The 20,016-nt window shown below is 38.9% G+C and overlaps 1 protein-coding gene across 1 annotated transcript in view; it reads right to left on the reverse strand.

Annotated features, from left to right (window-relative positions):
- Nucleotides 1–388: 388 nt before the first annotated feature.
- Nucleotides 389–20,016, reverse strand: part of LOC117922021 (nuclear pore complex protein NUP96) — a 34,134-nt gene continuing 14,506 nt past the window's right edge. Inside the window, exons 5-7 of the mRNA XM_034839993.1 lie at nt 9,817–9,965; nt 7,556–7,653; nt 389–963 (exon numbers count right to left, since the gene is read on the reverse strand). Of these exons, the coding sequence (XP_034695884.1) occupies nt 774–963; nt 7,556–7,653; nt 9,817–9,965 (437 nt within the window). The 3' untranslated portion in view covers nt 389–773. The remainder of the gene's footprint in view (nt 964–7,555; nt 7,654–9,816; nt 9,966–20,016) is intronic.

Raw genomic sequence — 20,016 nt, forward strand, 5'->3', positions numbered from 1 at the left:
TTTTATCACGAAAAATATGAAAAAAAAAAAGCCAAATATAACTAAAATTAGTGGCAAACTTATATATTATTAAATTATTTAATCTTTAAATAGAGGAGTTAAATAAGTAAAATAAGTTTAAAAATATATATAAAAATAATTTATTGATTTTAAATTTATTTTTGTATTTTCCTTCACTTCTTTCCGTCTACTTTTCCCAAACATATTTCCTCAAACTTTTTGGGAACAAACATTGCAAAAGGAACTCAGTTAAAAGGAAAATGAAATGAAACAGCTAAACAATAAACTTCAAAATTAAAATAGGCGGGATCAAAATGGAGCAACAAAAGAAAACACAAACCAAGATCAACCTTCTGTTTGCATGCTGAGAAAACTGAGGAAAAGAACAGAAAATTTAAACATACCTTCCTGTCATACATTCAGTATGTGGTCATAAAAGAACCAATACTTTTACAGGGGAAATTTCAGATATCTCATCAGGTGGGTCTTTCCACCAACAACAATCTTGGAAAGATTTCAATTCTCTGCATAAAAACCATTCTGTATGTTTCTCAAAAACTAATTTTCAGCATCTCATGCTCAGGCTAGAATAAGATTACAAACAAACATTTAACGAGGTAACGAAAACCACCACCGAAGAAAATTGATGAAATTGACATCCACATGAATGAAACAGAAGGGAAGGAACAAGAAAGAGTTTTTAAACCAAAAAACCTTGACCTTTACCATCAGGTATCTAATCTAATCCGACCAAAAAAACCAGGGAGGAAAGACTACACCTCCAACAAAGAGCACGTAAAAAGCGCCACTGCATTCTGCAAATGGCTTGAGTGGAGATCCTCAGGGACTGGAGCACTAAAAACGGTGTCAAAGCAGCTCAATTGAACATCACGTGTTGAGCCCTCACCACTGTCAGATAGAAGCAAACCACAGATCTCCTCCGCCATTTTTGAATATGCCACTCTAATGTAGAAATATATAAACAAGAAGGAAATAAGATTGCTAGAATGTTATGAATAAATGCCAAATCCAGTACAAAACAGATATATTTCAGGAATACCAAAAACAAAAAGAAACTTAGAAAATCTTGTTTCTACATCAAAAGATCTAATACAAAAAGAAATTTACAGCTCCATTTGGAAATTGTTCTTGAAAGCAGTTTTCTCTTCTTTAGTATAGAAAACGGTTATCTAACTTACAAAACACATTTGACAAACTTCTAATGGAAAACGGTTTGCTGAGAATTTGTTACATAAACAAGTTATTTTTTAGAACAAATTTTAGGTTTATTCAGTAGCTTTTTGTAGAGTGTTTTGAGTAACAATTAAAAATATGGAGAGAATGCTTTAAAAATATTACATAACACTTTGTGCATAGTGCCTCCATGAAAAATAAAACCGAGAAAACTGTTTTTCATATTTGAGTTCCCAAGCAGAATTTTGCTTTTGAAAACAATTAACAACTGTTTTTAAGAACTATTCTTAAAAATTGTTTTCTGATAACATTCTCAAACATACCCTAAAATACAGTTTTTGAAGCTAACAAAGGGAGAGTAATTGATAGAATTTTTGCTTCCAGGCATAAGTGATAATTTGTTTTGGATAATGTAATAACTGTGTTATAATTTGCGCCCTCTTCTTACATGACAGGTGGTTTGGGGGGCCGTTCTAATCCTTGTCTCAATTGGTTCTTAATATAAATCATCTGTGAAGAACATTTCTGCAGTGTTGTTGCCCAGTGCTTGCATCTAAGACCCACTTCTCTGTTCTCTTTTATAGTGGTGGTCTGCAGCTGAAGTATCCCTTTCATTTTGAAATATGTGGCTTAAGTAGGAAGGATTTGGGGCCCTGATCAAACAATGGTGGATAAGCCATCATTTCACACAGAAAGTTGAAGACCCTTAGGGAGGATTTGAAGAAATGGAATCCTGAAGTGTCCAGTAATTTAGCAATTTGTAAAGTGTAAGTCTTGAAGCAGACAAAAACGGTGATTTGGAAGAAACAAATTGAGCTTATTCTGAGTAAGAAGTTAGACCAAGGAGTGAGGCTTTGAAGAATGTCAGAGTAGTGGACTTCAACAAAACTCATAGGACACAGAAGTTTAGAGCCATGTGCTGAATCAAGGAGAAAAGAAAACCAAATTCTTCCATGGAGTTGCTAACGCCTAAAGGAGTACCATATCAGCGGAATCATGATTGATGGGGATGCCAGTGATGATAAGGAGCAGTTTTGCTCATCCAGTTGTTGTACTCAAACCAGTAGGTCAAAAGACCCACCTGACAGAGGGCAAATCCCACACCCATTAAGGATGGTAAAGATTCAAGGGTGTTTTCATGAGGAGGAGGTTCGATTGGTTCTCTTTCTTTTCCTTTTTTTCTTTTTTTCTTTTTTTCTTTTTTTCCTTATTTTATCTTAATGGAGCCCCAGGACCAAGCAGCTTAAACCATGGAGTCTTGGAAGCAAAAATGGGAGACTCTTAGAAAGGATGCCTTAGGGTCTTTCAGGGATCAGGATCATTTTGGGGTGTTGAATATGATGGTTGTATTGGTTCCAAGGTGAAAAAGAAAGGGCAAAGAACATTAAGAATTTTAGGCAAATCAATCTGGTGGGGAGTTTATTTAAGGTTTTGGCCAAGATTCTTGCTAACAGGTTGAGATACATGACGGGAAACTTGTATCAGATCTTCATAAAGAATTTGTGAAGGACCAGGAAATCCTCGATACAATTCTCACATCTAGCAGAATGCATGGTAGGGAAGTTTATATTCAATTTTCAGAATGTGGTTTGTAGAGGACCAGAAAATCCTCAACATGGTTCTACTAGCTAGCAAAGCTATTGACTATAGATTAAAAAACTCCTAGGCCCATGAGCAAGACAGACATTGAAAAAAGCTATGCCCATGTAAGAGGAAGCCTTTTTCTTTATCCTCTCATGGCAACAAATGGATTCTGGTCACAAAAGGATTTTGGGTTGAAATTCTGCTAACCTACAATTAAATTCTAACTTCTGATACATGTGTACCCACACAAGCCCCTTTCAGAGTTCCACAATCTTGAGGCAAGCTTATCCACTTCCCTCACCAATATTTCAGTGGGAATGGCCAATGGACTAAATTTTGGTTTCATGTGTGGGGTGGGGAGAGGCCTCTCGAGGACCAATTTCCCAGGCCTATTCACCTTTGCAACCAACAAGGAGGCTCTGGTGAATTATTGGAATCCTTGTGTCTAGGAGTTTCCATGATTGAGGAAGAGATAGGATCTCAGCTCATTTTCACAGATGCTGTGTTAGGGACAAAACAGAGGATTTCTTCTATAGAAGCCACTGATAGGAAGTGGTTGTACTCAATCATCATGAGAAAGGCGATTAGTGAAGGGCATGAAAAGAATGAAGAGTATCACTAGTCTAGTTCGATAATGAGGATTGCCTTTGATAATGAGGATTTTTCGATTCATAGGTTGAAAAATTCTTTTGTTTGTAATCTTTGGTTGTGGACTAAGTCGGTTGTAAATGAAGGTCCTCTTCCTTTACTTAGTTTTTTTGATTGGCTAGGCGCTAGATGAGGGATGGTTTTGTATCTTCTCTTCTTTTGTTTGTGCCTTAAGGTGCCTCTTGTACACCCCCTGTATGCTTTTGGGTTAACCTCAAGGTGCCCTTTTCTAATATAGTACTGCTTTTGCCTATCAAAAAAAAAATCACTAGTCTAGTTCGACATCATATCCACAGTACACTCTATCTTAAACAGTATCCAAAATCAGTGGCATACAAATTTAACACCCTCTGCTTCTTTGAATCATGGGTTTTCCAATGTGTTCAAATCTTTCTTTTGATTGCGAGTCACGTCAACTAAGAAAACATTATCATTCTTCTTTTTGCATACAGGGGTGCAAAGCCCTTGTTTTAATTTTTTATACTTCACTCAAACATCTAAAGCCCTTAATGTATTCCCATAGTTAAAGGGTTCAAGTATTTTGTGTCTTTTGTTGATGATCACTCTCAAGCTACATGGTCATATAACTTGTATCTGTTAAAAGAATCAACTTTCATTCTGATGATGCCCTCGAGTTTTGCAATAATATTTATTTTACAGGCAACCAAAAATATAATTAATGCCTAATAAAATAGTCCCACCAAAACATACAAGGTGGTAGACAGAGGGTACCAAACTAGTAAAGAAAAGAAAGGAAAAAAACGAAAAACATGCCCCCTCAAAAAAAATGTACTCAACCAATCTATAAAATCTAATATAGGCAAAGAGATCCCATCTATAGACCTGCTATCCCAAAGCCAGAGAGACCTCAAAAACAAATTTTAAAGAGCTTAATCCGCTTGTTTCTCATTTTCAAGTGCTCTTCCCCATAAAGGTCCTAAGCCAACTTGGTAGAATTATTCGCACTACGGAAGATAGAACCCACTTAATGCCAACCAAAAAAACAAAAAACAACAGGTGCCACAAGATCAACATTTTAGCACAATGAAAAAATGATATGATCATCTGTCTGAAATCTGCAATAATATTATTTCTGTTTTTTTGTGTCAAAAATGGGGTTCTTCATCAAACCTTTTGTGCATACAGCCCTTGATAGAATAGTATGTCCAAGAGAGAAATCATAATCCCTTGGAAATCACTAGAACCCTTATGTTTCAAATGAAAGTTCCAACAAAATTTTGGGGGCAGGTATTTTGAGGTTTGCTATCCAATAAATAAACCGACTTGCTGTCTTAAAACTTTTAAAACTCCTCATTCAAATCTATTTCCTTATATACCACTTTTTCCTCTCTCCCTCCTAGAGTGTTAGGCTATGTGTTCTTTGCTCCCTTAGTACATCTTTCTAACAAATTATCTTTAAAGTCAGTCAAATGAATTTTCCTTAATTATTCTACAACTTAGAAAGGTGATAAATTTTTTTTTGATAAGTAAAAGCAATTGAATAAAGAAAGCCTAAAGTACACCTGAAAGTATACACGAAGTATACAAGGCAACTAGGCCAAAGGGAAAGAAAAAACAAAAAAACCCTTACAACCCAACCAATCAATGGAATCGAAAGTGGACCATGAAGCACAATTTACATGCACCCTAACCCAATCCGAAAACATGTACAAAAAAGACCGTAAAATAGCTTGATCCGCTAATTCAGTATCTTCAAAGATTCTTCTATTTCTTTCCTTCCATAAAGTCCAAAATACGCGTAAAGGGGCTGCATTCCACACCTTTTTTCTTTTCTTTCCAACAAAGGTGCCGTTCCAACCAAGAATGGTTTCCTTGATAGAATTGGGCAAAACCCAATGAACACCAAAAAGAGCAAAAATATGGTGTCAAATCATAGCTACCTTGGGACAATGAATAAGCACATGATTAGCTGATTCTTCATCCACTTTATACAAATAGCACCTACTTGGTAAGGCCCATCCTTTTTAGTTGATCCATAGTTAGAATTCTTCCCCAGATAGCCTCCCAAGCAAAAAAGCTGACTCTCTTTGGAACCCAAGGATTCCAAACTAAGCTTGAAGGGAACTCTCTACTAATGCAAGGGGCTAGGGAAGAGAAAAAAGACTTAACTGTAAAGATATCTTTCTTTGAAACCCTCCAAGACATGACATCCTCAATCCCCCTTCTAAGCACATGACCATGTAACCTACTAAAAAAAGTTTCCACCTCTTAGAAAGGTGATAAATGCTTTGACTCAATTTCTCGAAATTTTCAAATCAGTGCAGATGTAAATCAGTTTGAGTCAACCATTTATATCTATAATTCTAGTCTTGGTCTTGACTTTTTTTTCCCCCCTTGTGTCCCTATCCTCAACCAATGCAAATATATGGAAGAAAGAGATTTATACAACGGAATAACAAGTACAAAGATTTCTCTCCTATTGTCACACCCTCTGCTATAAAATCTAACTCAAACTTATGACTGAAGGCAGGTGGGGTTGGTTTGACAAGGTTGGCAAACTGAAGAAAGCAATTTATGACTTAAAAAAAATTGCCTATACCCTGGTTCGATAAGTTGAGTGGAGTTGTTTCCCTCGATTTTGGTGTTGTCACTCTTATCATTTTGTATTTGTAAAGCACACACTAGGAGGTATAATCATCCTTCTTTATGTAGATGATATAATCGTTTCTAGCAATGATCTGAAAGGCATAGAGGAGGTGAAGACTCAATTAAAGATATACTTCCGAAAGGATATGGAACAACTAAGTTATTTTCTAAGCATTCAAGAGAGGAATTGTTCTATATCCCAAAGAAAGCATATTTAAGATCTCTTGACAGTCATGGAAGAAAATTTCACCAATTTTTGGCAAAATTTCAGGGAAAAAAACAGGATATTGGGACATAGCGATTACAATAAATTGAGAGGAAAGACTGCATAGAAAATTGCTGATTTTTTTCCCCGATTTTATTATAATTTCCTGAATTTTTCTGATTTTATCGGAAGTTCACCCTTTTTTTTGCCATTTCTTCCGAAATATTTACAATAACCATGTCTAGTAAACCATAGAGTCAGCGCTCCTTAAAAATTGAAAAGGAAGGCTGGGACTCCCCAGTCTCCGGTACAAAAGGAATGACACTTAACCATTATGCCAGTTCTGCCCTTGGTAACATGTATTGCATAACCATTAGGCCAGTCGCCAGTCTCCTCACTTTTCAAGACATCTTAATGATTGGGAGATGGGAGAAGTGGAGTCTTTGTTTTGGAAGCTTTGACCTTTGGCTGTAAAAAGAGATGCAGAGGACTTTTTGAGCTGGAGAGAAAGTAGGAATGGCTGTTTTTCTGTTTGTTCCCTTTATCGTTCCTTCACAAGGGCTTCTAGTGATCCCTTCCCATGGAGCATTATTTGGAGGTCTTGGGATCTAGTTTTCAAATAGATGCTACTTGTGTAAAGAGGAAGAGGAAACCAGTGACCATCTTTTTCTGGTTTGTATTAAGGCTAGAATGTTGTGGAATGTGATCCTAACCCTTTTCGGTGTGCATTGGGTTTTGCATTCCTCTGTGAAGGGGAACTTGCTTGGGTTGCACAGAAGCTTTGTGGGTAAAAGAAGGGAGAAGGCGTGAAGGGCTGCACCTTTATGGTTAATGTGGACTTTATGGAAGGAAAGGAATGGGAGAGCATTCAATGATGTCGAACAGTCCAACCAAGCCATCAAATATTCTTTTTTGTATAATTGTATGAATTGGGCTAGGGTGTATACAGAGGATTATACTTTGTTTATGATTGACTTTATAGATTGGCTGTTTGTTAAGAGGATGACTTTCTTATTACTTTGCTACCTAGTTTTTTGGCCGTTTCTTTGTATATTTCGTGTGTACTATTTTCGCCGTTTCTAGGTGTTTCTAATGCAAGCTCTTATTTACCTATCAAAAAATAAATATATCTATATAAAGAGAGAGAGAGGGGGAGAGAAAGAGAGAGGCTAGTTCTTCTAGATTGAAAAGCATTGCTAAATGATCAAAACAAGTGAAGTTTAACAGTTAAGGTTGATTTTTATCATCTAAAGAGATGAGCTACAAATATGTGTGTGTGGTTGTGTTTCTTGGATTTGGGCCAAGGGATTAATATACCTTGCATCAACTGGTAATCTGCCACCCCAAACAGCCAAAGATTCATTTAAGCAACTGAAGAAGTCTTTACAAGCAGCATTTTTGCTCTCCAGAGAATCCTGCAAAAACATAGTCATTATAAACAAGCAAAATGATTACAATAATGCATTTTTAGGATATCCCACATATCCTAATCTTAATTGTAGGCTTCAACTTCCTTTATCTAACACAAATATCATGAAATTCCCTCAAACATGAATTGAAATTCAACAATTCTCTGTGCCTATCCTAAATGTCGGCACCAATTGAAATCATATCTTCCTTAGCATGCTTTAAGATATTTCAACTAACATTCATGTTCTTCTCACTACCCCTGTAGCCCAAATTCTCTTTCTTTTCCTTTTTTTTTCTGAAGGAAAAACTTATACTCTATTAAAAAATAAAAGTTTCTAACAAAAAAAAAAAACAAAAGCATAACCAATGTATACTGGGAGCATACAAAGAGCACAAAAATAAGTGTCTAAGAATTTTTTAAAATAAAATAACAATCAAGCATAACCCATGTACAGTGGAAGCATAAGAAGAGCACCAAAAAAAGTGTAACAAAAAAAATTGCATACCCATGTACACTATGAGTATGCAAAGAGCACCAAAAGACCACAAAACTAAAACGACTTCTTAACCTTTTTCTAAACAGTCAAAATTAAAAAATAAAAAATCAAGAACGGGACCAATGTTAGAGTTTTTCAAATAAGATTAGAGCAACAGAACAAAGTACTTGACGAAGCAGTAATGTTAGTCTAAGCTCTCCATTCACTCAAATCATCTTATAATTTGCACTTTCCAAAAAGACGAAAAGAGGCAAAGATGAGTGATCCTCCAAAATCTCCAACCCTTCCCAACAAAATTTTCATGCATGTAGCAACTTCTTTACCAAAAAGGGGAGCAACATGAAAACTAAAAGAAAGAAAACCCCAAGGTCCATACACTGAGGGCCACCATGCAACGAATGTGACTATGACTGGCTAACTCGTCTTTCTAGTTACACAGGAAGCAACAACCCTATGATGGTTAACCCCATTTCATAAGCAGATCCAATGTAAGAATTTTCTCCCAAGTGAAAAAACCTGACATTAAAAGGCACTTACTTCCTCAGACTCAAAAAGCTATAGAAAGATTTGATCGAGAAACTCTTGTTCTTAGCCAGTATCCACGCCAGCTTATTAGCACATCCATCCCTCACAGCCACTGTCTAAATACACTGAAGAAAAGCTTGCACCATCTGCAACTCCCTATCCAAGAAATTTCTCCTAAAGTGAGGGGACCAGATACCTGACCACCTACTCCCTCTTAGAAATCAACTACCCAAGCCCTATGACAAGAAAAAATGCTAAACAAGAACCAAGAATTTTTAATAGACTCCCCTACAGTAAGGATCATACCCGAACTTACTGAGAGTCATAACAAACAACAATATTCATGCAAGCTTGAAAAGCTTCCCGTTCTTTTCAAATGGCATTGTCCAAAGGGCAACCCCATTCCCCTCCCTTCCTTGAAGACCCAACATCTTTCACCTCACCAAATTTGCTTTGGATGACAATCCTCCATAAATTTACCTGCTCTTCCACAAACCTCCAAAGCCACTTCCCCACTAAAGCCTTGTTGCAACTTGTACTATAAAAGCCTTATGATTCACAAACCTATCCTGCCTTTATCTAAACAAATCGTTGACTATATCACCATATGATTCTTTTTCTCAATACTACTACCTCCTCAAATTACTATAGGAGTGTTGATCAAGAGATGCATTGCCCTATACAATGTGAGAGGATAAGATTCTTGCCAATTTCAAGTCTTGAGGCTCGGCTTGCTCTTCTCATGGTGATTTTGTGATACTAGTCCAAAAGGGGGAAGGACTGCCAAGTGCATGAGCAGCTCAACCAAAATACATGTCATGTTTCTCAAAATGGCTTCATTCATGGATAACGCAGTATTGCATGCATGCCACACCTGCATTCATAACTTTCCACGACTCTAGATCCAGTTTGAAAAAGGCCCAAACCATGCCTGTGAGTCAGGCACATCTTGGATTGGTTGGATTCAACCTGTAAAACTAATTTATAAATTATATACTGAGAGTGATCATATTTGAGTATGTAAAATGTAACATCTGAAACCTAGGTCACATGCTACTACAGTAGATATTCAAGAAAAATACCACAGCACAAGGTATATCCTACATTCAAATTTAAAGCTACAATAATAATGATAAATTTTCATACCAATTCACACATGGTATTGTTTTCTTCTTGCAAAGAACTCCGTATTAGATAGAATGAAATATATACTCCAGCTCCCAAGTCCCAATGTTCAATTTCAGACTTATGGTCTTCCATGGAAGTTGCAAGTCTCCATATCTCCGAGTGTTTGGCTGCTTAATTGAAAAAGAGGGAAAAAACCATATCAAACAATATTTTTAAACAGCAGCATCAATTGAAGAAAACTGTAGTACAGAATATAACATGTTTGATCATTAACCTTGCCCTGAGGAAGAAGACCATATACAACAACCTCCACAACCATATCAATCAAAAGTAAAATCTTAAGGAAGATGCTTCATTCCAACTGATGAACTAATCAAGTCTAGAACAATTTGACACTAATTCAAAAACCAGATTATCTTTCTTTTATCTACAAATGGGAGCATAACAACTTGAGCACTGAAGGATAGAGTTAACATCAAGAAAACACTAAAGCCCAAAATGTACAAAAGCAATTTTCTTAGTACCAGCCACTTGCTTGTGATTTCACATGGTTGTGTAAAGCAAATGAGTGTATCTATGTTAAAACAACAAATAGTACACCATGACTTGTAAACTTTAGTTTACACCAAAAATTAATGACAGAATAAATTTTTTTTTAAAAAAAGGGATAGAAGATTGTTGGAATTTGGCATTCAAAGTTAGGGTTTTTTAATTTAGGAAAGTATTTTAGGAATAAAGAAGGAGAGATCATTTAGGATGATTCAGTTTCCTAATTTTAGGAGAGAATCAAGCTAGATTGATTTTTCTTATTCAATCAGTTGTGTATATATATGTGTATGGTGTGTACCTAAAGAATCAATAAAGGAATTCAGAAATTCTTCATGGTATCAGAGCCAGTTTTCTGAAACCCTAATCCCTTCTGGCCACCTCGTATTCAGGCCATCATTCATTCCGGCCAAATCTCTCTGGCCATCTCTCAATCCGACCATCTCTCATTCCGGTCATCAGTCCCTGTTCTCAGAGCCAAGGGAGAAAACGCTTTCCAATCGGTAATCGTCGTCAGAAAAACATTCACCGCCGGCGAACTTTTCCGGCGAACTTTTCCGGCGAACTTTTCCGGCGAACTTTCCGGCGAACTTTCCGGCGACGGTTTTTTTTCACACCGCAAGGAGCGTCTGGAGGAGATCTACAACTTTTCCAAAAACACCGGAGCCAGAAAACCATCCACGCGCCGCCCATTTGCGTTTTTCCGGCCGGCGACTGCATCTCACGCGCCGGCGCGTGAGGGCGCGTGAGCCACTTTCCGGCGACGCGCTTCCTACTCCAAGCTCGCCTGACGCCGACCAGCCACCCTACGTACCTGTTTCTGCCATCCAAGCCCTGCACGTGCCTCTTTTGGGGTCTTTTTGCCTCCGCGAGCCCTCCGATCAGCTTTTCCGACGTCCTCCGGCTATTTTTCCTCAACTCCAATCCCTGCACGTGCCTTGGGAAGTGTTCTTCTACCTTTCCGGTCCATGACGAAATACGGAATGGCATCATCACAAGTATCCAGCGTCACGTCACCAGAATTAGGAGGCAGATCTGAAATTCCAAACCTTGGTGGTAGTGATTCCTCTCCTATTCTCATCACAGGACACAAATTAAATGGCCATAACTACTTACAGTGGTCACAATCTGTGTTGCTGTTCATTTGCGGTAAAGGAAAGGATGAGTACCTCACTGGAGAAGCAGTCATGCCAGAAACTACAGAACCGGGTTTCAGGAAGTGGAAGATTGAAAACAGCATGATCATGTCATGGCTTATCAATTCCATGAATAATGACATAGGTGAAAATTTCTTGCTGTTTAGGACTGCAAAGGACATATGGGATGCAGCCAAAGAAACTTACTCAAGTTCTGAAAATATTTCAGAACTTTTTCAGGTTGAATCAGCCCTACATGACTTTCGCCAAGGAGAGCAGACAGTTACTCAGTATTACAACACACTCACAAGGTATTGGCAGCACCTTGACTTATTCGAGACTCACTCATGGAAATGTCCTGATGATGCAGCAACATACAGGAAAATTGTGGAACAAAAGAGACTGTTCAAGTTTTTCCTAGGACTAAACAGGGAATTGGATGATGTTAGAGGCCGAATCATGGGCATTAAACCCCTGCCAAGTCTCAGGGAGGCTTTTTCAGAGGTTAGGCGTGAAGAAAGTAGAAAGAAAGTGATGATGGGATCCAAAGAGCAACCTGCCCCAACATTGGATGCCTCTGCCCTTGCGACTCGGTCATTTAATAGTAGTGGTGGAGATCGTCAGAAACGGGATAGGCCTTGGTGTGATTATTGTAAGAAACCAGGCCATTATAAGGAGACTTGCTGGAAGCTTCATGGCAAACCAGCTGATTGGAAACCAAAGCCACGGTCTGACAGAGATGGCAGAGCACACGTGGCTGCCAACTCTGAGAGCACCTCTGTTCCCGAGCCGAGTCCATTCAACAAAGAGCAGATGGAGATGCTACAGAAACTATTAAGCCAGGTTGGCAGTGGCAGTACTACCGGTGTAGCCTTCACTGCTAATCGAGGAGGAATGAAGTCGTGGATAGTGGACACAGGTGCTTCTGATCACATGACAGGAGATGCTACCATTCTTCAAAATTACAAGCCAAGTAATGGTCATTCATCCGTCCATATTGCTGATGGTTCAAAGTCAAAAATTGCCGGGACAGGTTCTATAAAACTTACTAAAGACTTGTATCTTGACTCTGTTCTCCATGTTCCAAACTTGGATTGTAATCTTTTGTCCATTAGCAAATTGGCCCGTGATCTCCAATGTGTTACTAAATTTTATCCAAACTTGTGTGTTTTTCAGGACTTGAAATCGGGGAAGATGATTGGCAGTGCTGAACTGTGTTCCGGGCTCTACCTCCTCTCATGTGGTCAATTCTCAAACCAAGTTTCTCAAGCAAGTTGCGTACAGTCTCAGAGTATGTTAGAGTCTTTCAATTCTGTGTCAAATTCTAAGGTCAATAAAGATAGTGAGATTATAATGTTACACTATCGCCTTGGTCATCCTAGCTTTGTTTACCTTGCAAAATTGTTTCCCAAATTATTTATCAATAAAAATCCAGCATCTTATCACTGTGAAATTTGTCAGTTTGCAAAGCATACTCGAACAGTCTATCCTCAAATCCCATACAAACCTTCGACTGTTTTCTCTCTAGTACATAGTGATGTGTGGGGTCCCTCCCGGATAAAAAATATTTCTGGCACTCGATGGTTTGTGACATTCGTTGATGATCATACACGGGTAACATGGGTTTTCCTTATGAAAGAAAAGTCAGAGGTCGGGCACATTTTTCAAACCTTCCATCTTATGGTTCAAAATCAATTCAATTCCAAAATTCAAGTCCTCAAGTCAGATAATGCAAAGGAATACTTTACTAGTAGTCTCAGTACTTATCTTCAAAATCACGGCATTATCCACATAAGTTCTTGCGTTGACACCCCACAACAAAATGGGGTGGCTGAACGCAAGAATAGACATCTCTTGGAGGTTGCCCGGTGCCTTATGTTTTCCTCTAATGTTCCAAACTATTTCTGGGGGGAAGCTATTCTCACAGCTACTTATTTGATTAACCGTATGCCATCCAGAGTGCTTACCTTTCAATCCCCACGTCAACTTTTCTTAAAACAATTTCCTCACACCCGTGTAGCCTCTTCTGATTTACCACTCAAAGTATTTGGTTGCACGGCATTCATTCATGTGTATCCTCAAAATCGTAGCAAATTTGCTCCTCGAGCGAATAAGTGCATTTTCCTAGGGTATTCTCCAACCCAAAAAGGGTACAAATGCTATTCTCCAACCAACAAAAGATTTTACACCACCATGGACGTCTCTTTCTTTGAACATGTATTCTTCTATCCCAAATCTCATGTTCAGGGGGAGAGCATGAATGAACATCAAGTTTGGGAGTCTCTTCTTGAGGGTGTACCTTCTTTTCACTCAGAGTCACCAAATCCTTTTCAATTCGCGCCCACTGAGTTGTCCACACCCATACCGTCATCAGTCCAGCCATCTCCTATGACCATCCAGTCTCCCATGCCTATTCAACCTATAGCCCCACAACTTGCTAATGAGAACTTACAAGTTTACATCAGGAGGAGGAAAAGACAGGAATTAGAGCACGGATCACAGTCAACATGTGGTCAATATATTGACTCCAATTCAAGTCTTCCTGAAGAGAACATAGGTGAGGATAGGGCTGGAGAGGTGTTAATTCCCAGCATTGATGATTCTACTCTGCCGATTGCATTGAGGAAGGGTGTTAGGAGATGTACAGATCACCCAATTGGGAATTATGTTACATATGAAGGGCTATCACCATCTTACAGAGCATTTGCTACTTCTCTTGATGATACTCAGGTTCCCAACACAATACAAGAGGCATTAAAAATTTCAGAATGGAAGAAGGCAGTACAAGATGAGATTGATGCACTTGAGAAGAATGGGACGTGGACTATCACAGATTTGCCGGTTGGGAAGAGGCCCGTGGGGTGCAAGTGGATTTTCACCATAAAATACAAAGCAGATGGATCAGTCGAGAGATTCAAGGCTCGTTTGGTAGCTAGAGGGTTTACGCAATCCTATGGGATAGACTATCAGGAGACTTTTGCTCCTGTTGCAAAACTGAACACTATCAGGATTCTTCTCTCATTGGCTGTCAATCAAGATTGGTGCTTGCAACAACTGGACATAAAAAATGCGTTTCTAAATGGTGACCTAGAAGAGGAAGTCTACATGGAAATACCACCTGGTTTCGAAGGAAGTATGGCAAAGAATCAGGTTTGCAAACTCCAAAAATCCTTGTACGGCCTTAAACAATCTCCCCGAGCCTGGTTTGATAGATTCACAAAAGCAGTCCTGAAGCTGGGCTACAAACAAGGTCAGGCTGATCATACTCTATTTGTCAAGAAGTCTCATGCCGGGAAAATGGCCATATTGATAGTCTATGTTGATGATATTATTCTATCTGGGAATGATATGGAGGAATTACAGAATTTGAAGAAGTATTTGTCAGAGGAGTTTGAAGTTAAAGACCTTGGAAATTTGAAATATTTCCTTGGTATGGAAGTGGCTAGATCAAGGAAGGGAATTGTAGTCTCTCAAAGAAAATACATACTCGATCTTCTTAAGGAGACCGGTATGCTTGGATGCAAACCAATTGATACTCCTATGGATAGTCAGAAGAAACTTGGTATCGAGAAAGAAAGTACACCGGTAGATAGGGGGAGATATCAGCGGCTCGTCGGGCGCTTGATTTATCTCTCACACACTCGGCCAGATATTGGCTTTGCAGTGAGTGCTGTAAGTCAATTCATGCACAGCCCCACTGAGGAACACATGGAAGCAGTCTACAGGATTCTTAGATATTTAAAAATGACACCAGGGAAAGGTCTATTCTTCAGAAAGACAGAGAACCGTGACACTGAAGTATACTCAGATGCGGATTGGGCAGGAAACATCATTGACAGGCGGTCCACTTCTGGATATTGTTCTTTTGTTTGGGGAAATCTTGTTACCTGGAGGAGTAAGAAGCAATCCGTTGTAGCCAGAAGTAGTGCAGAAGCTGAGTACAGAGCTCTTGCACAGGGAATCTGTGAAGGGATTTGGATAAAAAGGGTTCTTAGTGAACTGGGGCAAACGAGTTCATCTCCAATTCTGATGATGTGTGATAATCAGGCAGCTATAAGCATAGCAAAGAACCCCGTGCATCATGACAGGACCAAGCACGTTGAGATTGACAGACACTTCATCACAGAGAAGGTGACTAGTGAGACGGTTAGATTGAACTATGTTCCTACCAAGCACCAAACCGCAGACATCCTCACCAAAGCTTTACCTAGGCCTAACTTTGAAGACTTAACTTGCAAGCTGGGATTATATGATATATATTCTCCAGCTTGAGGGGAGTGTTGGAATTTGGCATTCAAAGTTAGGGTTTTTTAATTTAGGAAAGTATTTTAGGAATAAAGAAGGAGAGATCATTTAGGATGATTCAGTTTCCTAATTTTAGGAGAGAATCAAGCTAGATTGATTTTTCTTATTCAATCAGTTGTGTATATATATGTGTATGGTGTGTACCTAAAGAATCAATAAAGGAATTCAGAAATTCTTCAAAGATAAAAGCACAAGGGTAAGTCCTATCCACATTTCAAATAAGATGATAATGCACCCCACACACACACACACAAAATAAATAAATAAATAATCTAGCTGAAGTTTGACATCTTAGACCCAAAGATGCATCCAACAATACAATTTCTTTTACAAGTTTATTTATTTATTGATTACTATTCAAAAAGAGCATATATTAGATGATAATTGCTATAAGTTTCACATGTTTTGGGTAGTAATTATACCTAAAATATTCAATTGACCTATTGTACTCTTGCAATGTTTACAAACATTTATTTTGAGTAATGAAGTGATTTTAAGGCACAATAAATGTCAATTGTGTAACAAAGGAGAAAGTGAGGTTGATGAAGGATGAAAATAAGGGAAGATAGCGCTAAACTCAAGTATACGCCTTTGGTGGGAATTCATGGAGATGAAGGGATGCATCCTAGCTTAAGGAAGCCAAGTTTAAGTAAGAAAAGGATGGTGACTTGAAGCTATTAGCAGCCTAAGATTGATTGGAAGGGTACTGGAATTCATGCAAATGCTAAAAATAGACTATGGATGAATTGAGTGAGCTAATGGAAGAGGAAAATGCATCTTGGAAGGTTCTGAATGGCATTTGGGATGTTATATTGAGTATGCATAGCAAAGGGGTGATCTCAACATGCTGAAAAGGATGTTCAAATGGTCATGTGAAAATTTTGCATGAGTGTGCAAAATGAACCAGAATGCATGTGAGCAGCAGCAGTTGACAATCCTTTCGCGGCCATTTTCACATGATCATGCCAAACCATCTCCAATTCACATGATCATGCGAAAATGATGTTTTTTGTACAAAATGTTGACTTTGGCACCAAAATCGTGTAATACAACTTGTAAAATTTTAATTGAGAGCCCTTGATTAGGAAAAAAGATTCTAGATGACCTCTCAATGTTTTTAGAACCGGACCAATCATTAAACTGGAAAAGTTATTGGTTCATGGTTCACTGGTCGGACCGGTGGTCGAACCAGTGACGTCATAAATAATTAAATAATTAAATATATAATTTATAAATTATTAAAATTTAAAATAATTATAAAAATAAAAATAATAATTTATATATTATTTAAAAATGAAATTTTTATTTGAAAATCAGAAAATTAGTTTCAAATTATAAATAAATCAAAATTATAATAAAAAAATAACACATTAAATATTTTTTTTGATAAGTAAACAAGATATACATTAGAAAAGGCTAAACGCCACAAAGCATACAGGGAGTATACAAGACGGCTACAGCCTCAAAAAGAGAAAAAGGACCAAAAAGAACTACCTCCCCTCAAGTGGAAGCTATCCACTCCAAGAAACCTATAAGGGAGAAAGACTCCTCACCTAAATACACTTTGGCCCAATTCCATAAGTTACAGACAAAAGAATTCTTTAATCTCTGAATATTCAACGCACCCCCCCTAAAGGCTAACCTATTCCTCTCCTTCCAGACCGTCCAAAAAATACACAACGGAATGGATTTCCAAATCTTTTTCCTTTTCTTCCCTACAAATGAGCCCCTCCAGGAGACTAAAGTCTCCTTTACAGTTTCTGGAAGGACCCACTTAATATCTATCAACCCAAAAATAATATCCCAAAGGACTCTAGTCACTATACAGTGTAAAAGAATATGATTTACATTCTCTTCTTCACAACCACACAAAAAACAACAATTTGGAAGTTGCACCCCTCTTATCTGGAGCCTATCCAGAGTGAGCACCTTCTCCCACGTAGCCTCCCAAGCAAAAAAGCATACTTTAGATGGCACCCTATCCACCCATATTCTCTTTGCGGGAAACACTGTATCATTAGGCTTGTCCAACAGCCTGTAAGCTTCTTTAACCCTGAAAAGACCATTTCTTCCTTGCCTCCATTTAACAGAGTCATCCTCCAAGGAAGGCCTATGACCCCTCAAAGTATGGAGCAAATCACCAACCATATCCATCTCCCAGTCATTGAAGTCCCTCACAAAAACAAGATTCCAATCTCCTTGGCCTGAATCTTAGTCCCACATCTCCTCAATCGTGGCGTCTCTATGCACGGCAAGGACAAAAAGATGGTTGAAGCATTGGGACAAAGGAGTGTCAGTGCACCAACTACCTTTCCAAAATTTGATTTTGGAACCCTTCCCAACTAGAAAAGCCAAATTCTCCCAGCACCATTCAGATTCTTTCATAATCTCCTTCCAGACCCCTACTCCAGCCGCCCCATTAGCCTTCTTAGACCTCCAGCCATATTCCTCTTGCCCATATTTCGTAGAAATCACTTGTTTCCAAAGGTTATCCTTTTCACAAGCAAACCTCCAAGTCCACTTGCCCAACAAGGCTCTATTCAGAGTGGCTATTCTCCTTAATCCTAGCCCTCCATTGTGTTTTTCTGTACAGACCACATCCCATTTAACTAGATGAACTTTTCCCTCCAAGTTTCCACCCCCCCATAGGAAATCTCTTTGGGTTTTCTCCACTCTTTTAGTAACGGACTTGGGCATTCGGAAGATAGACATTTGGTAAATTGGCATACTAGCCAAGGTACTTTTTATGAGAGTGATCCTCCCCCCTTTGGAGATGTACTGTCTTTTCCAAAGCGCTAGTCTCCTCCTGACCCTCTCTTTCACTCCATCCCACATAGAAGAAGCCCTATTGGGGACCCCTAAAGGGAGACCCAAATAGTGGGAGGGCAAAGATCCCACCCTGCATCCTAGCTCAGCTGCCAGCTCAAGAATCTCCTCCACTTCTCCAACTGGGATGATTTCGCTTTTGGCTAGATTAATTCGAAGACCCGAAGCCGCTTCAAACCAAAAGAAAATTCAGCTTAGATAAGAAACTTGCTCTTTGTTCGCCTCACAAAACACAATTGTATCATCAGCAAAAAATAGGTGGGAGATATTCAATGAAGTTCTACTACCGCCCCGAATGTTGCACCCTGATAGATATCCCCCCTCCACCGCTCTCCTAATCAGAACGTCCAGAATCTCCATTCCCATAACAAAGAGGTAAGGGGATAGAGGATCCCCTTGACGAAGCCCTCTAGTGCTAGGGAAAAACCCAGTTGGCACTCCATTAACAAGAATAGAGAATTTAGCAGAAGACACACAGCTTCACATCCATCCCACCCACTTGGTCCCAAAACCCATTTTTTGAAGGACCTTCATTAAGAAATTCCAATTGATGCTGTCATACGCTTTTTCTATATCCAATTTGCAAATAATGCCCTTTTCTTTTCTCTTCTGCCACGAATCTATCACCTCATTAGCAATTAAGAACGCATCCAGAATTTGTCTTCCCATTACAAAGGCATTTTGAGCACTAGAGACCACCTTACCAATCACTTTTTTGAGCCTATTAGCTAAGACTTTAGCCAAAAGTTTATAAAGCCTCCCCAACAGGCTAATAGGTCTAAAGTCTCCCAAATCCTCCGCCCCGCTTTTCTTGGGTATCAACACCAAAAAAGTATTGTTGAGGCTCCTAACAAAGGAATTATGCTCATGAAATTCTTTAAACATCTCCATGATCTCCTCTTTGGTAAAATCCCATGCGTTTTGCCAAAAGGCTACAGTAAAACCATCCGGGCCTGGGGCTTTATCCCCATTCATCTCCATCAACGCCGAGTGAATCTCAATCTCTGCAAATGGGATTTCCAGACTCTCTGCTTCTTGCTAGCTGATGCAACCCACCTGAATGCTACCAATATCCGCCTGCCAAACCATATCTTCAGAAAGCATCTGCTGAAACGAATTCACAACTCCTTCTCTCACCTCCTGCTCCTCTACCAGCCACTCCCCATTAACCTTAATTTTTCCCATAGCGTTGTTTCTTCAGTGAGCACTTGCCATTCTATGGAAAAACCCCGTGTTTCTATCCCCCTCCCTTAACCAAATCTCCCTTGAGTGCTGTCTCCAATGGGCTTCCTCCAATAGGACCCATTTCTTAAAGGAGTCTTTAGCTTCCTTTTTTAAATCAGCTTCCTCCACAGTCAAATTTCTCTCGCTTTCCACCCGATCCCAAAAGTCTACTTGTTCTAAG

Source organism: Vitis riparia, chromosome 9 (assembly GCF_004353265.1).
Source record: "Vitis riparia cultivar Riparia Gloire de Montpellier isolate 1030 chromosome 9, EGFV_Vit.rip_1.0, whole genome shotgun sequence".
NCBI classification, from domain to species: Eukaryota; Viridiplantae; Streptophyta; class Magnoliopsida; order Vitales; family Vitaceae; genus Vitis; species Vitis riparia.